This window comes from Typopeltis vanoorti, chromosome 14, assembly GCF_054136105.1.
Source record: "Typopeltis vanoorti isolate ZY-2024b chromosome 14, IOZ_Tvanoo_1.0, whole genome shotgun sequence".
Classification (NCBI taxonomy): Eukaryota; Metazoa; Arthropoda; class Arachnida; order Uropygi; family Thelyphonidae; genus Typopeltis; species Typopeltis vanoorti.
The window spans coordinates 49904838-49928200 of NC_143562.1; the positions used below are offsets into that span (position 1 = coordinate 49904838).

General features: G+C 32.0%; 1 protein-coding gene across 1 annotated transcript in view; it reads right to left on the reverse strand.

The window, feature by feature from the left end:
* The window catches only part of LOC150099450 (uncharacterized), a 52353-nt gene extending 35220 nt beyond the window's left edge, over positions 1-17133 (reverse strand). The window contains exons 1-4 of the mRNA XM_090404363.1: positions 17064-17133; positions 15357-15394; positions 14941-15051; positions 3433-3509 (exon numbers count right to left, since the gene is read on the reverse strand). Of these exons, the coding sequence (XP_090260489.1) occupies positions 3433-3509; positions 14941-15051; positions 15357-15394; positions 17064-17124 (287 nt within the window). The 5' untranslated portion in view covers positions 17125-17133. The remainder of the gene's footprint in view (positions 1-3432; positions 3510-14940; positions 15052-15356; positions 15395-17063) is intronic.
* Positions 17134-23363: the final 6230 nt, after the last annotated feature.

Here is a 23363-nt window from a genome sequence, read left to right on the forward strand (position 1 = left end):
TGTGTGTGTGTGTGAGAGAGAGAGAGACTCTGCTTACCTAAGATCAAGCGCTTTCCACTTGATATTGATGATGATAGTAAGAGACTGTAATAGATTTTTTTCTGAAGAATTTTATACATCTTCGAGTCATCTAAGGTCTGTTCTCTAATACTGGGATCTCTTCCTTAATGTTATTATGAATTCTTCCTTAGTGTGAAATAAAATGTCAGTGAGAGAGATACTTTATTAAATACATTTTTTGTTATTATTTTTTTATCATATAACCCTTAATAAATGCAATTTCTCGTCACTGCAGTCATGATAATAAATGCTGCTTGTGGTATCTGTTGTTAATTATTTACAATAACCTTGCAGCGTGTGCATACACATTCCAAAGCGTATGCGTTATATGACAAGGTATATTTTATTAACTTCATTCATTGTAACATTTTATTTCAAAAAAGTCACCTGCTTTAATGAAATGCATTCATTTCCGTAGATCTTGTTTCTTTTGTTATCGCTTAAAATACATTTATGACATTTTTATCTTCTCTATTTTGTATTATCCATTTATCTCTTTCATCTTACGTATTTTTCATAGTTTGGTTTTCATTATCCACTTTCATCTATTAATCTTTCAGATAGTTTTTTTCTGATCTTGTTTTTCACCTTCTTTCTTCATGGATTCTCTTTCGACGCAAACCTGTTAGTAGGAATTTGGGAAAAAAGTATTAAGTTTTTACGGTAGTAAAATTTTAAATTTATTAAATCAGCCATTGATATCTGCAGTTTGTGTATATATATAATGTGTTGTGATATATAGTGTGATGTTTGTTTAATGTTAGGATGCATTTGTTGCTTTTAATGGATAAATTAAGCTACACTGGACAGCAGATCGCATTTAGAAGGACCACCTTCTTATTATTAAACGAATGGTGATCTATTCGACAAAGAGAAATGAATAATTATTAATGAAAACAGAGAATTTGGTTGAGAATTTCTTCTGAAATAACAATTGTATTTATAACATTAGCATTGAATCTCATAAGCATGCAGAAGTTCTACTTCAAAACTCTTTCGAGCTGTTTGTTGGTCTTTACTCAGCAGTTGTGCAACCCACTTGACGATAACATTCCAGTTCATCCAAATTTCAGTGAGAATTCTGTACACAGGTGGGGAAGATGTTAGCTTAATTTGCGATTTCATCATATATTTTGACGGCACTCTATTATTATTATTATTATTATTATTATTGTTGTTGTTGTTGTTGTTGTCATCATCATTACTATTATTATTATTATCTGAAACCTCCAGGGAGCCTATGACTCATTGAGTGAGTCTATAAATCATCCAAACCAGCTCTCATACGTTCCTTTAAAATCGTTCACACTAGATGCACTCACTACCCGTAAAGGCAATCAATCTATTTCGCTCAAAAACTGCACTCTGGGCGAAAAAAACTTAGTTCTGACCCCTCTTTCTTGCTGTAAACAAACGTCACTTCCATGGATGCCTTCGTGTTCTCTCTCTCTCCCATCTTCCATATAACGAAATATTTCATCAGTTGATATCCTATATCACCCATTCAAACGTTTATAAACCTGTATCATATCACCCCTCTTTCACCTGTTAATCAGAGTCTGCAATCCACATACTTCGCAGTCTATCCTCATAATCTAAATCTCAAACTCCAGATATAATTTTCGTAACACTTCTTTGTACTGTTTCCACAGCTTCAGCTCTTTTATGCCTTTGAAGTCCGAGAGACCAAATCTGAGCACAATAATACAGGTGTGGTCTTATCAAAGCCTTATAAAGAGGCAAAATGACTCTGTTATTCTTACATGTCAGGGTTCGCTTCAACATCACAATTATCCTCTGAGATATATTTCCAGTTTTGCTATGTGACCTTTGAACTTCAATTTCCTATCCACCAATACTCCAAGATAACTTGTCTCCTCAGTTTCTTGTAACCCCACCAATATAATATGCCGCTGGAAATCTAATCACGCCAAAGTGCATAACTTGGCACTTACTAACATTAACCTGACAGCCATTTTTGTTCGCCCAGATTTCCAGTCTATTGAAATCATTTCGTAATTGCTGAATATCAGTAGCATCCCTGATTGCCCTGCCTATCTTTGCATCGTCGGAAACCAATTGCATATCTGATGATAGACCCTTCTTGATGTCATTAATGTACAGATTGAACAATAATGGCCCAACGACTGAACCCTGAGGTACACCCTGGTCAAATTAAACCTGGAAGATTCACACCCACTGTATACCACATTTTGATATCTTTCTGTCAACAGTCCCCTGATCCAAGTCAAGAGTTTATATTCCAATCCCATATTCTCCAGTTTATGCAACAGTCTTTCGTGTGATATCCTATCAAACGCCTTAGAAAAATCCAACAACATTGAAGTGTATTCATTCCATTTATCCAACTCTGCCGTAACATTGTTATAAAATATGAACAAATTGCTATAAACAGACCTTCCTTTACTAAAACTCTGCATGGAGCAGAATATATCTTGCTTTTCTACCAATTTCTCAATGCGAGTTCTTACCAATTACACTAAAATCCCCACTATCACACCAGACATTCTAATAGGTCCGTAGTTATTCATCGGTTTTTACAGCATCCTTGTACAATGTAACTATCGTACATTCCTTCCATTTAAGGAATCGATCTGATTCAGATTTTTGTTCCATAATAGTCTTACTTCGCAAACAAGAACGCCAGAAATAGAAAACATATATAACTCCTTTAATCAGTTTGGCTTACAACTGATTTATGGTTATAAATTTCGACTTCTCACTGGAAACGCATGCGTGGTGTCCAGCACTTTTGAATCACCATTTTATATAGGTGATTGGAAACCAACATTGCGATAACGGTGAAAATTGAAGAAGACGAAGTATGGTTGAACCTGATACCCGTTAAGACATCTCGGTTCGCTTCAGAATCTAGTCGAGAGGGGTCGCTAGAATCAATGAATACGTTCTCAAATGCATGGATTCACATTGCAGATAGATTGATAAGTAGAGATCATATGTTAGGATAATATAAGTAATATAATGTTACCATCAGTTCTGTACATATAATAAGTAAAAGTTAGTGTAATTCAGAAACAAGAAATATATTACTTATGAAAAATCTCTCATAAGCCTCTCTGCATTTAGGAGTCAAAGCTTTCTGCAAACAGAAAATGTACTTAGAATAATGGAATGCAGCATTCAATATTTTAACTTCACATTATTAGACCAAAAACGAATGACGATATATTAAAAGGAGTAAAATTAATATCGGTAGATGAAAAAGTAAACCAAATTGGATAGAAGATGTAAACCGAATCACCACCATCCGATATCCTAAACCAATGTTTCTAAATGTGTTTTCCGCATGGTTTTCCATTCGACTCACACTTCTTTTACTCTGGCACCTACCTCTTGGCCTGTCCAGTTACGGAGGCTCTACCAGTATGTTTGTTACCTCTAAATGAAAACCAAAAATGTTGATACAACTGTGAAAACAAAAGCAAAAAATAAATTATAGAGAACAAAAGATATAGACAGTTATTAATCAGAAAAATTGTTCCATCTATAAGAGATATTCACATTTACAGAGGAAGGAAGTTAAATATTTTCAGACAATTACCACAATTATACAATAAAAGCAATTATAAGAAAATAAAAAATAAATTCTTAGTAAAGAACGCTCACCAAGATGCTTGGGATAGATTTATTAATAAAACAGAAAAATATATAGATGGTAGACAAGACATATTCTATAAATATTAAGCAATGAAGGAAAAAGTGGACAGAATATTATAAGGTATGATCCAAATATATTAACAGAAAATAACAATGATAAAACCCATATTGCTGTTTTAAGGATACTTGTGACATAAGACTGAATGATAAATGCACGTAAACACAAGAAAGATATTTAATTAACCAAATATTTCGGTCTTTCAAACTTTATCTCTTCCTGGAGATTATCAAATTCCTTGAAACTGTCTCCAGTTTCAAGGAATTTGATAATCTCCAGGAAGTCTCCAGTCTGTCCAAAACCTATTTTGGACAGACTGGACGTTCTCTTGAAAACAGAATCCAAGAACATCGACCCTCCATTCTTCACAACAAACCTGAAAAGTCTGGATTGGTTCAACACGGGATTGAAACTGATCACAGCATCTTTTGGTCCAGGACTCGCCTCTTACATAGATCCCGTATAGGTTCGAACGTTTGTTCAAGTAAAGCGTGGAGGCCTTACTCCATCGCCCCAACCTGAACCGTAATGACTGTATATCTATATCAAAAATCTGGGAAAGTCTGATCAAGATTACTCATTAATTTTTTTTCAATCATGTCCCTACTTCAAAATGTTCGGTTTCATACTCAGTGATATAACATCACGCAGCGTGTTCTATTTTTAACGATCTATTGTTAATATTCTAGCTTGTATTTTTTAAACCTGTTCTTGTAATACCACTGAAGATGGTCTGCTATTTCCAGACCGAAATATTTGGTTAATTAAATATCTTTCTTGTGTTTACGTGCATTTATTATTCCAAACCCATATTGTTATAGACCAGTTGGATGGGAAGAACTAAAAAATACAATAAAGGAATAAAAAATAGAAAATCAATTTGATTAGATAGCATAAGTAATTAGCTGTTGAAATATAGTGGAGAACATTTACATCACAAATTCTTAAAATTTATAAATAACTGTTGGAAAAAATGTGAGTTTTCATCAGACTGTTAAAAGCTAATGTTAAGACAGATGATTGTAGAAATTACAGGTAAATAACTTTATCACCTACGGTTACACAAAATAAAGTAAAATTTTGAATAAAAGACTTCGAACCATTGTATTCTACTCTCAGAAGAGGGGATGGTTTCAGAAGTTACCGTAGACCGCTAATGTGACATTTTTTATTTAAAAAATGTCACGATTAGCGGTCTACGGTCATGATTTGACATGCATATCTAGTTCAAAGTGAATTGTTTTCCAGATCTTTAATTTTATGATATTGCAGTTTAAATTCATCTTTCAATTTACAAAATACCCTAACAGGTAGATTTACTTTTAAAAATAAAAACACAGAAATAAAATTCTCATCGATATTAAATTAAATATTCTAGACTATAACATATTGAAGAATTATGAAATCGAATACTTACGACTGAGCACATATGTATCTGGAAAAAAACAAAAGAAAAAAAGAAAGTCAAATATATATGTTCTTCAACTCTAAGATATGTTGAATATGCCAAGAAAACGTAATAGACAAAAAAAAACCCAGAAAGAAGAACAATACTTACATTTGTCATGCTCTCTTCCTGAAAAAAAAAGCGCTGATTTCAAATATCAAACCCATTTTTCTCTGTCACGTCAGGTTTTTCCTCTATGGCAATTTCTTTTTGCTAATTTGTAAGTTTTTGTTCGTTTTTAGTAGGCAGTACTATTTAGAGGATCAAAAACATCGATTTTTTAATATTAGTTTCTAAAAGTATGTACTTTTAAAAATCTGTTGCTAACTTTTTATCAAGAAATTCGAAAAATTCCCGAAGATATAGCCTATTATTCAAAGCGGTGCGCAGATCAGAATCGGAGCGCTCACCGCTCTCGCTTGTTAGTAAACGAATAAAAAACGTAAGAACCTGCAACGGCACGTACTGGCGCTTTAAATGCGAGAGAGGCCGATAACCGACCTAATACATTTAGGTGATGAAAAGTAGGCGATGACAATTGCCTAAAACAAATGAACTATATGCGTTATATCGGACAAAGAACGATCGAAATCAGTCAATCGTTAATCGATCGTTATAGTATGAATGAAGGAAAATATGAGATGAGTTTATAAAGAGTTTATAATAAAATATAAAAAGGCAGGGTGCCTCTACTGAATTTCGCGATAATATCAACTTGCTATTAGCCGAAATTTCAATTATTAATCGAATTAGAATTGGGAAGCACAAGCCGAGAAATTTCAGATAAATAAAACTGGAATTAATGTTAAGTTACACTTTATGTATTCAAATTCCTCTTAAAATTCTAGAAGTCAAATATATTTGTTAAATAATATCCGATTTTAAACAGTTTTATGATAACTTTCGCTATGTAAAGGACTAAGTATTACTTAATTAGGTTGTCGAGTTCACGTTAATCTTTTCCATTTTCCAATAATATGTTTAACACGTTGAATATTACAATTTTATTTTTTAATGACTTTGCCCGAGATGGCTGCATTGGTTATGGCACAAAAGAAAGGATGCATTCTTCAGAGACAGGATACAGCAGCTGCGCAAGTAAATTCAAAGAATAGTGATGAATCAACAGGTTCTACGAGGCATATTGTGCAAATGAAAACTATAGGCTAGCAGATTTTTTCTTAATTCTCTGGGAAAAAATTTCCTGTTATAATATGTAGCTGAAAGGAACGATAGCTTACGTAATTTTTCTGAAAAGTACCTGTATGCATTTTTACAAATGTTTCAATAATATTATAGCTGTTTCTGTATTAGGTATTATTTTGCTTATACAAAGAATATTTTAAAACTCGAATTTTATGGGATGTTGTTAACCTCCTATGAGGTCAAGAGTGTGGTCAAGCTGCAGTAAGTGATTCATGCCCATAGTCTGAGATGTAAGTGTGCCATTTAGTTGGCGGCAATGATATGGATTCTCATGAGCTTTGTTAGATAGTGATATTTGTAACTAAGACAGTCAGAACATTCAGATGAATTTAGTGATCGTTGATAATGTGTCGTAAAACGTGTTCCCAAAATCAAAACATTAAGCAGTAGCTAAGAGTTCACTCAGTTACAAACAAATATATTTATTGGTAACTCCATTCATATTATTTAGCATAAAAATACCAGAATTTCCCTTCCACCTAATGATATATTATTAGCTATCTATGGTATTTATTGTCTGTATTTCAATAAAATCTTATAGAATATATGCTGTTAGATGTTGCTTTACTTAAGGTCGTAAATCCATGGGGAGGGGAACGTTTTTAGATCTAGTTCCCAAGAAAAGCAGTTATCCGGCATACAGAGATTGATAAGAATCCACATCGAGGCAAGCTTTTTTTTTTAAAACTGTAAAATCGAAAGATAAATTTGATTTTAATTTCAATTGAATATTACTCCTCGTTACACTAAAATTATTGCGAAGATAAACAACAATTAATTAATTAATAACAATCTGGAAGAAAATACGGTGGCCGATGAGGAACACACTTTGACTTTATTGGCACAATATACTCAACTGGCTCAAAGTAGTTGGCATTCATATATTGTGATTCTAACCGATTTCGTTTTCACAAGTAACTGTATTGTACGTTATAAAAAATAATAATTACGATACTTTATTAGCTAGGTTGCTCTGAGTTAATTATAGTGGTGGAACTAAAGGTATATGAAGAAAAGGTTGCCTGTCTGATATAAGAAAAAAGTTCACTGTTATATGCAAAAAATATTCGTCGAACTTATGGGAATGTTTTAACTTTTGAAACAGTTTCATAGCTTTCTAAGTAAAATAATTGTTGAATATATGTTAATTTGCACAGTTTAGTTTAATAACGTTAAAGTAGTCATCATGATCAGTAGTTTAATGTCGTCATTCGTAAAAAAAAATCATCAGTGGCTCCAGCAGGCACTTAAAGCTCCCACGGCCTTCCAAAGTTCCAAATATCCGTGGATTTCGAAACCATAACTCCAGAATAAGGTGATAAACCCTATATATATTCTTTGTTTAGAAAATAGTTTTCTACTGTCCAGTTTGCCTGATTCCGGTACGAAAAACTCCAGTTTCCAGGGACAAAACTCTTCCACCACCGTATGGGACCGGCTAACTCACCTTTAGTTGAAATGCCCTTACTCGCATTCTAGATGGGATTCGAACCATGTTTCCAACCAAAGAGACTTCGCCTATACCGACTAAGTTACGGAGCATCTATACGTGAAAACAACAGTAGGTATAATCTTCTGTATAATCACGGCATTCTTTAGTACGTCTTTTAATATAATTGAAAATTTGCCAAAGAAGATTTTTTTTCATTCTCCGATTTCTATACCATATTTGTAATTAATTTATTACGTGACATCCCCAGAGAGTCCAAGGATTCGTCGCTAGAGGGCACTCTACTTCACTAAATGCATCTCATCCTCTCCGCTATTACTTAATTCTCTTAACACGACACTACTACCTTCATAGCCATCTACCGCCCATCATCACCAACAACAGTATTTTTTGTCTGGAAATTGCGTGTGTTCTGAAGGTCGATTTGTCTGTACGCGGGATGAAAAACCCAAGTACAGACAAATCGTTGTTTAATCTTTTTTTTTCTACATTTCAAAAATTTTGGGAATGGTATTTAGAGGGATTTTCAAGCAAGTGTAATAAAACCTTCTTCGTGTAGAATTCAATTTAAAAGTACTGTGGACGCTTTCTAAGCAGTGGCAGCATCTGAAAATAAAAAAAATAATAAATACAGCTGGACACAAGCTTCATCCTGTTTTACGCTTATGCTTACGTCGTACACAATTTTTAACAAGTTCCGAAGTATCATTATTCCGTAGTATCCATTGTCAGTGAGTGCGTGTGCTCGTAGACGAAATATGCAAAACGTGTTCATTCCCTCGTTCACGAGCGAGGAAATGAATATATATCTTAATAGGTCTGAACATAACGCAAGCACGAAGGGAAAAATGGTTGTGCTGGGATCTCTGATATAGTCGTAGATATTTTTTTTGTACAAAAAAAAAACGTCCAGAATTATGTATTCAGCATGTTATCGAGTCCATTAAGACTCTAACTCCGAGACGCGAAAGTGTTCCTTATCTACGAACAGAAAGGTGCACTTCCATATGCACACAAGTGATAAAATGATAAAAAAACCATTTAATCTTTGTTTGAATTGCAGAGGAGATAATATATAAATGAGATTGTATTAAATGAAACGCTGTTGAAAAACGCTATGGTAAACATATTCTGAAATGGCATATATGGCAAGTATTGTGTTCATATGTATACACGCAAAAAATATATCCTTCCGACTGCGTACGTTTTATTTAGGCATAAAGTTTTTATAATTTTGAAATCATTCAGATAATATTTCTTCCTATAAATTGCAAGATTTATTGTTGATGCTAAGTATTATTATGTCATTTAGTTTAGTCAAAAGACTTCAACTGGCTTACTCGAAATCACCAATCAAAGAAATGGAATCTCAGTGGATTCCATTTCTTTTCCCATGTAGTATAATTATTCCAGTCTTGTTTTTTTTAAAAAAGGAGGCTACTGAAAATAGAGTACTACAACATTTTAATAAAGCCATATTTATCGCTGAAATGTGTGTCTTTATTTCCTAAATATAGATATAATATATTATGTAAATATGCATCAATGTAGAATGATTTGTATTATTCTTGGAGAATAAGATTTTCTTGATGAACTGTAAATTTGCGAATATACTTATAGAGTTAACATCGCCCATCGATTACACAAAATTTTTCTAACACAGAACTGCGAATTAATTTTTTTATATATGTAAAAATTTCTAATTTGTTCATTTTCTTTAAATTGATTTTTTCCCTTTTTTTTACGCATAATCCCTAAACTTGCAACCCAAATTCAAAATAAGTGATCTATGAAATCTATGAAAAAAAGAAATCTACGGATGTAAGAAATTGATATTTTTATATGGTTAACTTAAGACAAAAACGTTATCGAAATCATTCTTGATGTGATTTACGTTTAAGAATTCTTTTAATACTATGTCATGACAGTAGGTTATAATTTAAAAAAAAAATCGATTGGCAACTAATATCCACCTATCATCATCATCGCTGCAGTTGAGTGCAATCTTACAGCGTGCTAGAGAAGAGGTCCCATTTTTCCTAACTGGTGTTCATTTCCCATGTAATTAAATGTATTTCCAAAGATCGATTTTACTGAGGATTAGGATTAAAACCGCAAGTATATTCGCAGAAGAAAATTCTACATGTCTTGTCAAGGATCGATTAAAAGGTTGCAAAATTCTAGCCAATAATGATTTTCCTCCTAGTTTATCATCACACACGCACGCAAGCACGCTCGCGCGCGCGCGTGTGTGTATGTGTGCACATGCTAGGTTCATTAAAATATATAACAGATAACCAGAATGCTCATAAAGATTTTGAGATTTTTTTATTTCTTAACTGAAATGTATTAGGTTTGACAAACACCTCTTCTTTCATTAGTTTAGTAATAAGGCATAAATTTTTATAATGAGAAGTGCTAGTTATTATTTTTGTAATTTTATTATACCATTTGATCTACAGTAAAATTGATTTTATGATATTGTTATTTATTGGAAACATAAATAAATTTAACATAAATAAACATAAATATAACATTTTCGAAAGTTTAGTATTTCTTAATTGCTTCATTTATGTTTCTTATTGCAGCTACACCAGCTTCCTCTTAGGATATGAATTCTGCTACACGTCTTGCTTTGTGTTTTCTTTAATTTTTACGATTCTGTTTCATTTTTTCGTTCTTCCCGTTTTCAGCCTTTTCCCATTCTCTCTGGAAACATTCCTAGTAACAAACACAGAAGAGTGAATTAACATTATAATTTATTGAATAAACAAAATTCTTCATATTCGTAATGTGGTGAATGTTAAATTTCTTTGAATTGTTGGATACACAAGGTATGAAATTATTTAAAATATGAGAGTTTGAATGAGGGTAACCACCATTGTGTGAATTTGTTTTTCTTATTGATTATCAACCATACTGAATTCAAGTACTGTATAATCTATTGCATTAAAGGGTAAACTAATCACGGATAACAATCACTCATAGCAGCAATTTCAACAATAGACTGATAAATTTCATTGTCTTAAAAATGAAATGGTTCACGAGAACAGTAGCTAAATATCGAAATATATTGTTATATTAGTGTTGCTAACCATCTATGCTCTCATTTTGAACTTTTTATTAAATTTATTAAACTGATTATATTTAAATACAATTTAAATCAAACTTATATTATTACATAAAAAAAACTGAACAGTAATTTAATTATATCTGATAATATAATAAGGTAAGCTTCATATCATAAAAAATATGTGCGTATTCATGTTCATCGATTTTATGATCAACATTTCAAACTGCATAAATGAAATAAATTAAACAGAGTAAAGTATAACCCAAATTACTCACATCAAATTTCTCATGTGCCTCTTTGCATTTAGGGGACACTTTTCCCTGCAAAACGAATGACACTTTTATAAATTCCTGAAAGCCATATAGTTTAGATGAATATTCTGAAATATCTCTTAACAGGAAACAGATGTATTTAGCCACCGTACAGGCTTTGACGTGTATACTTCAAGACGTGTGTGTGTGTGTGTGTGTGTGTGAACGTGTATACGTCCATAAGTACATGGATGCGAAGTGTTCATTGAAGTCAATAGAACTCTTGGATGTTACGAAATAATATGGATACGAAATATGATGTATTTCGGTATAAATTATGATATATTTCACCCGTGTGGCCGTTTCGGTGGTTTTAAAAGCGAATATATCTTACGAAAAAGACGAATATCCCCATAACCAGTACTAATCTAGCTTGTATACTCTCCTTAATAAAAACAGTGGGTTGAGCAATATGTCATATTGCGCAAACCACTCTTTTGCCATGAAAGAGCAATATGCTCTTTCTCTGGTTATATGCAGTCTTCGTATAAGCAGTCTTTGATACCTCATTAACAACAATTTCCCTATTAAGTTTGTATTACTGATATAATGTAATTATTATTCGACCTTTTGCGTAGGTTATTTTGTTTGTGAGTTTCTTCATTTTATATACTAAACGTTATACTGAATAATCATTGAATACATTATTATATATTTAAATATTTAATTTGAATTGAATTAAAGCTAAAGAAAGGATTGCATTATTTTTAAAGTAGCATAATATATTAATGAAATAAACAAAAAAAAAATATTCTTACCATTACGCATTTATTGAACTGAAAAAAAAAGCAAAATGTTTTAGTGAAATTTCAATTCTTCTGAGTTCAATGAAAAAAATTATTCAATTAATATACAATAAATGAAAGAAATGAAACACTATTTAATAAATCCAAAGAGATAATTACGTTGGCCATCTTCTTTATCTGCAAAAAAAAAAAGGAAAATATTTAATTTGTTCATGTTATCGTTTTTCGTATATAAATATTTAAGAAAAACTTTAATTTTGAAATATAAAAAAATATTGATTATTATTGTTATCATTATTATTTTATTATACAGGGAAAAGTTACAATAACACATAAGTTGATGGACGATAATAACCTGAACAAGTAAATGTCGAATAGATTAATGAATAGAAGAAGCATTGAAGAATAAGGTTGAAATTTAAAACAGAGATATTTGAGAATAATTTGTGCTCTAGAAGAAGAAAGAAGAATGCTAGAAGAATAAGAAGAAGAACATTGATGTGCATTATGTTGAATAGCTACCATAGAAGAGAAAAGAGAGGCCAAGATACTTGTAAACCAACAAAACAATGAAGAGAATAGAGAAAAATACAGAGCACTAAAAAATAAAGTTGATAACCTATGCAAAAAAGCCAAAGAAAAATCGTTAGAAAAAAAAGCTAAGAAATGCCAAGAAGTATACCAACAAAACAACCTAAAAATCTTCCATGATACTGTAAGAGAAATTACAAAGGAATTTTCAGCAAAAGCAATAACAATGATAAACAACAAGATGACTGAAACCGGGAATATTGAATATATAAGAAAAATCTGTTCAAACCATTTTAAGACTATCTTCCACCAAGGAAACAAAGCTACAATGCCAAAAATAGAAGAAAATAATGATCACCCAAAAATTTTACAAGAAGAAGTTAGATACGCAATAAAACAGATGAAAAACAATAAAGCACCAGGCATTGATACTATCCCTACTGAACTGTGGTCATATGGAGGCAGCATATCAATAGAATATTTAACAACCCTATTCAATAAAATACTACAAACAGGAGAGATCCCAGATGACTGGAAAACTGGAAAGATCATCCCAATATACAAGAAAGGAGACAAAAGAGACTGCAGAAATTACAGACCCAATTTACTCCCTCACACCTATAAAATATTCATAAGAATTATACAAAATAGATTAAAAAACACCTATGAAGAAATGATATTCATACAATAAGCTGGTTTCCGAGGAAACTATTCAACAATACACCAAATTTTCACATTGCACCAACTAGCAGAGCTCAGCTGGGAAGACCATAAAGAACTATATTGTTGTTTTGTGGACTTTAAACAAGCTTTCGATAACATCAACAGAGAAATCCTTCTTAAAATTCTACTAGAAAAAGCAATAGACAAATATATAATACAGTTTCTGATAAAATATTACTCTAAGACAAATGCAATAATTAAAAAGGACACACTCACAACAGAACCCATAGAGATCCAAAATGGAGTAATGCAAGGATGCCCATTATCCCCATGCCTATTCAACATATATCTAGAAGAAGTTGTAAAGAAAGCAATAGACAATGAGCCTGGAATCAATGTCAACGGTTTAAACATAAATAATATCACATATGCAAATGATCTCATCCTTCTTGCAAGAACCCCAAATGAACTACAAAAGTTGATCAACAAGCTAAACGAAACCTATAAAACATATGACATGACAATAAATATACAAAAGACAAAAGTGATGAAAATAGGGAGGAACAGAACTACCCTCTCAGCCACCCTAAACGGAGAACAAATAGAACAAGTAGACAACTTCATATACCTTGGATCAAAACTAACAGAAACAATAGATGAACTGAAACAATCAAACACAGAATAGCGATAGGATGGACCAACATGGGAAAACTACAGAATATCTGGAAAACAAACAAGATATCTAAATAAGCCAAAATCAAATTATATGAAGCAATAATTATACCAACAGTCATCTATGGAGCAGAAGCGTGGAACAGTTAAAAAAAGAGAGGAGAAAAAACTGCTGTCATTTGAAATGAAATGCTTAAGAAAAATAACTAGAACAAGCTGGATAGAAAAGAAAACAAACATCACAGTCGACAAGAACTTTTGTATAAAAATACAATAATAGAAAAAATTAGAAAACAACAACTGAGATGGTTTGGACACACTGTACGCATGGATGCAGACAGACTTCCTAACATCCTAATCAATACTTTTCCAACTGAAAAAAGAAGACCTGGAAGACCAAGAATTACCTGGCTGAAATTAATAAAGAAAATCTCGGTATGCAGAACATATAAGGAACTTTTTTGAACAGCAAGGAATAGAGAAGACTGGAAGATCCTGCTCAAGAGAGGACTCAACCCGTCTTAGACGGAAGAGAAGAAGAAGAAGAAGAAGAAGATGTTGAATAGTGTAATTCTGATTATTACAAATAATGTATTCAAAACTTCTGGCCTATGCATTGTCATAATATTGTTTTAACCTTATTGTTGTCTCTTAATCAATAATGAGATACAACAATAAGATTAAAACGATATTGTTGTCTCTTAATCTACAGATAATCAGACTTATTATAATGAATGGTATTATCGTGGTGGTTTACCACAGAGAGAAACTAAAGTCTCTGAAAGGAGGACAGCATCAACTCGACAAATTATCCAAATTCTCTCTGAATACATAGCTTACAATGCACGTGTTTCAATGCTACCAAATATGCTACTTACTTATACGATTAGCTAACTCACGGAACTGAACCAAGGTTATTGCAACTGGTTGCAGGTATTTAATCAAAAATGAATTATGTCCGTAGATATTTTCAAACAACGCAACACGTTCGGATCATTTTCATTGGGACTTTGTATTTAGAAAATCACATTTAAAATAATTTGATGATAAAAAAGAACAAAGATTAATGAAACCATCCTCATACCATTTCTTCTTGAGCCTTTTCATCATTCTCATTCACTGGCTTCTGTAGTGTTTTGCAATCATGTCCTTCCTTGCAACATTCATTGTAGCATTTCATATATTCTTGACCAATCTGTAATTGAAATATGTCCATTAGTACACGGACGAGCGTCTGTGTGTGTGTGTGTGTGTGTGTGTGTGTGTGTGTGTGTGTGTGTGTGTGTGTGTGTGTGTGTGTGTGTGTGTGTGTGTGTGTGTGTGTGTGTGTGTGTGTGCGTGTGCGTGCGCGTGCGCGTGCGTGTGCGTGTGCGTGTGCGTGTGTGTGTGTGTGTGTGTGTGTGTGTGTGTGTGTGTGTGTGTGTGTGTGTGTGTGTGTGTGTGTGTGTGTGTGTGTGTGTGTGTGTGTGTGTGACAGAGAGAGAAATACGAACCACATACCGTTGCATTCATTCCGGCTTCTTTATCGCATATACTGGCTACAAAAATACAAATAACAATTAATTTTTTGCGAGGGGTTGCTATGGTGACAACAGAAAAATAACATGAAATCATTAAATAAGCTCTGTGTTTTCATTTCTACAATGCAACCAAGTACTTGACATTATTCTCCGATCATTGAATATCATTTGTAAAAGGAGCAGTCAGATCGGATTAAGCTAAAAATTTAGCTTAATTCAATAATCTGCATAAAACGTTTGGTGTTTTGTTTGGTAAAGTCTTAAAAATATTTACGTTTAGGGATATTGCATCCCATATTGTTTCTTAGCCGAATAAGAAACTCAAAGAGTTTCATGCCGAATATAGAAACTATATAAAGTTCGGCGATTCCAAGCGTAAGAAAATAGCTGGATAGCAGCACCTGACCCATTTGCTCCGATCACTATTCTTGGTATTTACCCATAACGTGAAACCCAGATCCTAGGAGCTGTATTACTGTTCTACATTATGAGAGAAGGTCACTACCCAGACCGGTTTCAACCTTTATTGAGGTCTCATCAGTGAGTAGGGTGATCGGAGCTTGCCCCACCCTCTGTATGAGTTGCCTCAGTTTGCACTACCAAATGGGTGAGATGCTGCAGTATTCATGTATTTGCTTACGCTTGGAATTGCCGAACATTATATAGTTTCTATATTCGGCATGAAACTCTTTGAGTTTCTTATTCGGCTAAGAAACAATATGGGGTGTAATATCCCTTAACTTAAATAAGTTCATGTCGCCGAATTGAAACCTTTGGCTCTTCATATAATTGGTCTTAAAAATATTTAAAAACCCTTTAAATGTTGTGGGGAGTTAAACGAGATTCGAACGCTGATTTCTCGATCCAAAGAGCAGTAGAATTACGGTCTGAGTTACGTAACCTCTCTCGCTAAAGGATATATGCTCAACGCGGTTATGGAGTTTGTTTTTTTTTCATATAAAATATTAATAAATAAGAAAAAATATAAATAACTTTATATTTATATTTATATCTTCTAAGTAAATTTATATCTTCTAAGTAACTTTAGAAGATATAAAGAGCTTTACGTCGATTTTTAGTGTTTTGAAAAGTTCTGTCGAGAAACTATAAACATCTTTTATAAAAACTCAATGAACACGCATTATAAAGAAAAGTTTTCTATAGAAAATATATTCTTATCTATTAATTTTAACTTCCACTAAAAATTTCTTATATGCAACCAACATTTATTATAGACACTCTAGAAATGAGCTCTCCCTTTCGCCTGTAGACATTGAATTTTGCTAGCTAGCGACTAGTTACATCTATATTTTATATTATGCATTTATTGTTGCGTCATCATTTCCGATGAGACATACAATAACAATCAGAAACCAAACGATTCAGAGTATGCGATTAGCAAATAGTTGTGAAAATAAATTATTAAAAGTAATAAATAATATAATACAATATTTATTTAAAATTATAATTTTGATATTTACTAACCATCCAAATACAAATCTGAAAGGAATAGCTATATTTTGTACTTTTATTAATTTTATTGTATTTTTATGAAATTTAGTAGATTATATTTCGATAAATTGCTTAGTCTCTAAATTTCTATAACCCTCTACTATAACATGAAATTATATATAACTGAAAATTTACGGTTTCGTTTAGTGCAATAGTAAACTGAAAGATTACTCACTGATATCGTCAACGTTTATGGAATTACCATCCACTTCAGTGACCTCAGTTGCTGATTCCATTTCCGTACTCTGGACGGGTTTTGTTCCGAGAATGTTCATCAGCAGAATAAGAAAAACCGTTATTATCGTCTTCATTCTGCCAAAGTTTCTGAACGTATGTGCCTTTCAGATAAGAAAAGTGTTTAGATTTGCCTTTTATATCATGGAGTATTTTTTTTTTCTTTTAATTGTATTTGATGAAAAGCCACTAACAAGGTCGGTATATGTCCCTCAATACGAACAATCAAAGCAGCTGTGCAAATAATCCAATAGTATTGCAAGGTTTAAAGAAAAGCATGTTTATACCGTTACAGCTGTGTGAAGATGAAGAAATCTGCAATGGAAACAGTTTGGCGAAAGGAATTATTATTCACTGGAAAACGTACTTCTACGAAACGTATTGTTGAAGTGACATACGGGTACCTTATTACACTAAAACATAGACGATTGTTTCTGGTCAAATAATAATACTTTATTGTTGAAAATGTTTTAATTTTTCAATGAAAACCTCGTGATCTAATGCATTTTAGGTAAAGAGTACATGACCTCTAGTTTTTCATGCTGCAAATAGGCCAACTGCTTACATAGATATAGATATAAAACGTTTCTTTAACTTTTTCGATTCTTTTTCAACTTTTAATGATACGATTGTGTAGCATCACTATGCCATTGTAATTAAATATGAATAAATCGCGAAAATTAAATAAAATTTGAAAGGCGTACAATAAAATGCATCTGAAATTTATGTATTACATTCAGAAATGGTTGAAATTATTACGTTTCTAATGTACTGCATGTTTTTCTATTAGGAAGAAGTTTCAGGACTAGATCATTGCGCCCTCTAACAGTGGGAAAGCAAACATAATCAACAGACATAAAAAATAATTCACAAATATGGCAAAAATTCTGCTAAACTTTGTACAGGTAAGTAACAATAAATAATACATTCTTTGATCATAAAATACACAATGAAATAACATGGGAGAATACCAGAAAGTAAAAATCTGTAATTTATTACCATACACACCACTATTAGCAGACATAAGATATGACGCTGAACGTGTACGTATTTTTAAAAATACAGAAGAGATCAAATAATAAATTAAAATGCAGTTACAGAGAAAAATTAAATTCAGAATAGCATTACTTGAAAAAGAAATTACAAGATACAAGAAATTACAAAATATAGAGGGGGGGGGAGAAAAGGAAAAGAAAACTGAAAAAATAAAAACAAAAAACAAGAACAAGCAAACGAACTTAGAAGGAAAATAGACATCTTCTAAAGATGTCATAAGCAAAAGGAGCATTTGGAGAAGTGAACAATTATCACAAAACTAACTAAAGGAGTGAAACTTTTGTGAAAGAAAGAATTTCCGAATTTCACTGACTTCTACAAGATAAATTATACACATCAATATGTGAAGAATATAAAATGATGCGGAGTGAACAGTGAGATACGGAAAAATAAACAAGAATACTGGAACACTGCTCCATAGAAATATAACATGAATTTCTGCTACACGAAGAATTTGATTAATAATTGAGTTTCAACAGAAAGAAGAAAATGAAGAAAATAACAAATTAATATTTGAGTGGATACATGGACAAATTAAATTAAAAATTATGACTACTGAATATAATAAAGGCAATGTAACAAACGATAATGGTGTTTTTTTGAATAGGACAACTCATTTTAAATTTTTGATTAATTTTACATAATTTTATTATTTTAATTTCAATAATTTTAAATTAGCCTGTGTAGCGCTCAGTGGAAGTAGCGCTTGGTTGCTCGAAGTTAGATTTAAGTTCAAGTCTAGTCGCTGACTGGAGAAACTTTTTTAAGCCTTTCTTCGACCGGTTAGCGAGTTAGTCGATCTCTGGAACGGGCAAACAGGTTTTTCCTCCCGGACACTCTGGTTTTTCTTCCCGTAAACTCAAGAAAATCGACCGTAGTACCCACATTATTGCAGACAGTGACATATTTTGTTAGGGTTAGGTACCAACAGATGGCAGCACTTGTTTGCCAGCCCCTTGATCGGTGGCTGCTGTAATTAGTGATAGACATTGGCCAACTATCTCTGATTGGCTACCGGTGGAGATTGAACTGCCCACTCACTCTCAAAAAGCTAGATAGGGTATAAAGGCCTCGCTCGCCTACTCCCCATAAGGGAATAAAAGGCGTTAGTTGATTTTAACAGTACAACACCATCTGTTAGTACAACAGATGGTGTTGTACCATCTTTAGACTTGAACTTTGTTTCAGGCGCAAACTTAATTGTTTGCGTACTTGGGATTAGGAGCTAAAATAACCAAGCATATAAAATTGCTTGGTTATCCTAATATATATATATATATATATATATATATATATATATATATATATATATATATATATATATATATATATATATATATATATATATATATATATATAGCTCTCCACTCTATTAAAGCAAATAATAGAGAAATGTTTCAAATAGTGTAAATCTCTCATTGCATCAGTTTTATTCATTTAACAAAAACCTTTTGATAACAGGTTAATAACAATATTAATATTCGGTAAAACTATGTTGTGATACTAAAGAAGTAGACCGATATGTTTCTTTTGTAGTATACACTGAGGTGTAGTTCTGGCAAGCATTTTTAGTATAATAATTGTTATAATTATTAATTTTTAATAATTATAACAATTATATTTTATTAATTGTTATTTTTACTACTACTGACGATCGAGAGGAAATACGCGAGGCGTTTTTCTTTTCTCGAAGCTGTTTATCAAAGCGTGGAGCAAGAATATGACGTAAAATGTGACGCTCTGGCATTTCTTAGTATCTGATATGTGAAAGCAAAGAAAGCTGTTGCAATAGCTTGCTAAAGAAAGAAATTACAAGAATCCTGCGTATTTCTTTCTTTTTTTTCATATTTTTCTTCTTCTTTTCTATTTCTTTCATTCAATCTCGCAAATGCTTATGTGCGAGATATAGATTATTAGGTCAGAAACATGATGATGAAGCTTGTCTCTAAAAGAAAGGGCACTGTTTTATCATACAACGAATTGTTTTTTTTTTAATTTTTTTTTCTTTCATTGCCTAAATTACAGTTAAAAATCACTATATTATACTTTTAAACAATACTGTTGATACTGTAGGTTTTAAACAATAATCTACACATTTTCCAAGTAATTTGCCAGTTGCATAAAAATGTGTTCTGCTTTTATATCACGAAAAAAACTTGGAGAAAAGTAAAGGCAAACCAGAAAACATGCGAAAAATGTAAGACTCATAGCCATTATTATTCCTACACCCTTCATTTTTGAAGAACTTTAATACTCCATCCAAAAAATAAAACCGATTTGCATCGAATGTATACGTTTCCTATATGGGATGGTTATTACATATTAAACGAGTGAATTGGAAATTTTGAACCAAAGGTAAGCATGAAGTTTCTGAAGGGGTGTATAATTCTTAAAATATACAATATCGCTTGTTTTTTGATTTATTTTATTTTATTTTTATATATTATAAATATATAACTTTTAGAATGATAATTTATTGATAACAATATATGGTAACAAAGTAAAATATATGGCTTTTTAAAATTACAGAAATTTTCAAAGATAATGCTAAAGTTATATTATATTCTAAATGATTTATTACAAACACTTGCGTCCTTTCATCAAATGAGAAATTAACAGATAATTAGATCGAGCATAAATAAATGTTAAATAGGGTTTTGACGAATAAAGAAAAACGTTAAAAATGTATTTTATTATTTATTGTTTCAATCTCTTATGATCTAAGGAAGTTATGTGTAAATTAAGTGAACGCTAATAATTATATTGTTCCAAGAATTCCCTACCAACCAAAGAAGCTTTTTGTATTTTATATATCATAAATATTCCTTTAATAATTTACATCGATAATCAGTGAAAGTGAATCCCTGGTTAACGAAGTCCTTTTTTTTTTATTTTTCAGAGAGGCGAATCCTGCTCTCTGGGTACTTACAAACGTTTTATACATTGCCGCATATTCGTATACAGACTTTAATCTAAGGCATCGGTTCCCAACCGGTGGTAGGCGTACCCCGGGGGGTACCTGCTGGGCCGTTCAGGGGGAGGGGGGGTACACGAAAAATAATCAGTAATGGCGGAAAAACAAGTAAACAAAATGCAAAAACGTTACTTATGGAATAATAAATGTTAACAATCAATGAACTCCCTTCAAAGAAGAATTCTTCAAAGAAGATAAACTATGAATCAATGAAAAAGAGCAGTTAATAGAACTGTCAACCGATTCTTCTTTAAATTCTGATTTTGAAAGAAAGCATCTTATTACCTTCTGAGTAGATGTCAGAGAGGAATACGAACAGCTCAGTGACTCAAATACCTCTTCCCATTTACTAATATTGAACTAGTTGAGAGAGCTTTTCCTTCTTACCCCTTCATAAAAATTAAGTATATCGGTATACCAGCAACCGATAGAGGATAGAGGATATCGGTTGCCGGATTTGTTTGTTATAAGGAAAGTGTGGAGAGGATAAGGAGATGTCCGTGGAACTTGAGTTTATATTCAGTTAAGATAGAGGTGAGAGCTAAATTATTCTCTCCCAGAGTTTTGAGTGAGACGAACAGTTTGCCTGTTGAAGTGGCGAGTGCATCCAATGTGAATGGGTTTAAGGTTAATAACAATAATATTCGGCGAAACTATGTTGTGATGCTAAAGAAGTAGACCGATATGTTTCTTTTGTATTATACGTTGAGGTGTAGTTCTGGCACGATTTTTTATTATAATAATTGTTATCGAATTTTTACTGCTACTGATGATCAACAGGAAATGCGCGATACGTTTTTCTGTCAACCGTATTTTTTTTAAATTCATTTCTTGCAAAACGTGACGCTCTGGCATTTCTTAGTATCTAATATGTGAAAGCGAAGGAAGCTATTGCAATAAATTTCTAAAGAAAGTTTTTTTTTTTTCATTCCTTACATGAATACTGCGTATTCCTTTTTTTTTCTTCATATTTCTTCATTTTGTTTTCTATTTCTTTCATTCAATCTGGCAACTGCGTATATCCGAAAAATAGATTAGTAGGTAAGAAACATGATGATGAAGCTTTTCTATAAAGTAAAAGGACACTGTTATATCATATAAAGAAGAGTATTTTAAAAAGCGAGCATTTTTTTCTTTCATTGCCTAAATTAGATTTAAAAATCACTATATTATACAGCATTATACTTTTAAACGATACTGTTGAAACTGTAGGCTGTAAACAATAATCTACACATTTTTCAAGTAATTTGATAGTTGCATAAAAATGTGTTCTGTTTTTATATCACGAAAAAAACTTGGAGAAAATTAAGCGAAAACGAGAAAACACGAGAAAAGTGTAACAATCGTAAACATTATTATTTCTATACAGTTCATTTTTGAACAGCTTAAAATTCCATCCAAAAAAAAATATTTTTTTTTGCGATGTGAATTCTGTTCTCTGGGTATTTACAAACTCTTCATACATTGCCAATGTCCGTAAAGAGGCTTTCATCTAAAGTATTAGCTACCTTTCATATTCAACTGGCCTAAATTCCACTTATTCATATAAGTTTATTAAATAGTTCTGTCAAAGACAGAAGTCGATGTCTTTAGTTATCAGTGTTTAAAAGTTTTCTTTAAATCTAATAAATCTAAAAAGAGGTTATGAAATTTCAATTCTTTCATCAACTAATTAGAAGCTTGAAGCGCGAGGTGACAGTCTGCTTATTTGAAAGCAGATAAATAAATTAAATTAGTATTTCTCTCGTTTTCTTTTTCTTTTTTTTTTTTTTTGGCTAGATGGGTGAAGCAAGAATGCTTTTCATTTTGCCCTTTATCTGTAGAAGAAATGTATGAATGAGGTGTTATTGAGCTATAAGCTCTGATCGGCGGGTTAACAGCAATAACCGAGCCTCATTTAAACCTTCATTTTGGCTACAGCACTGCCATTCACTATGCTAAACTCTCAAGTTCTTCATCCAATCAACTTGATTAAGCTTTGTATATAATAAACGATATTTTGTATTTTTATGTTTCAAATAAAAGAGAAATACTCGCATTAAACTTTTCAGAAAAATTGTTATATTTTATATGTTTTAGGCTATCAAATTATACTTTACAAAAACTTTTATTTTATTATCACTCAGGTATTTTGATGGGTTTATAGGGTTATAGAGACTTGCAATGTTTAGATTGCACGTTATATTCTAAATTCTGCATCATGTAGAAATA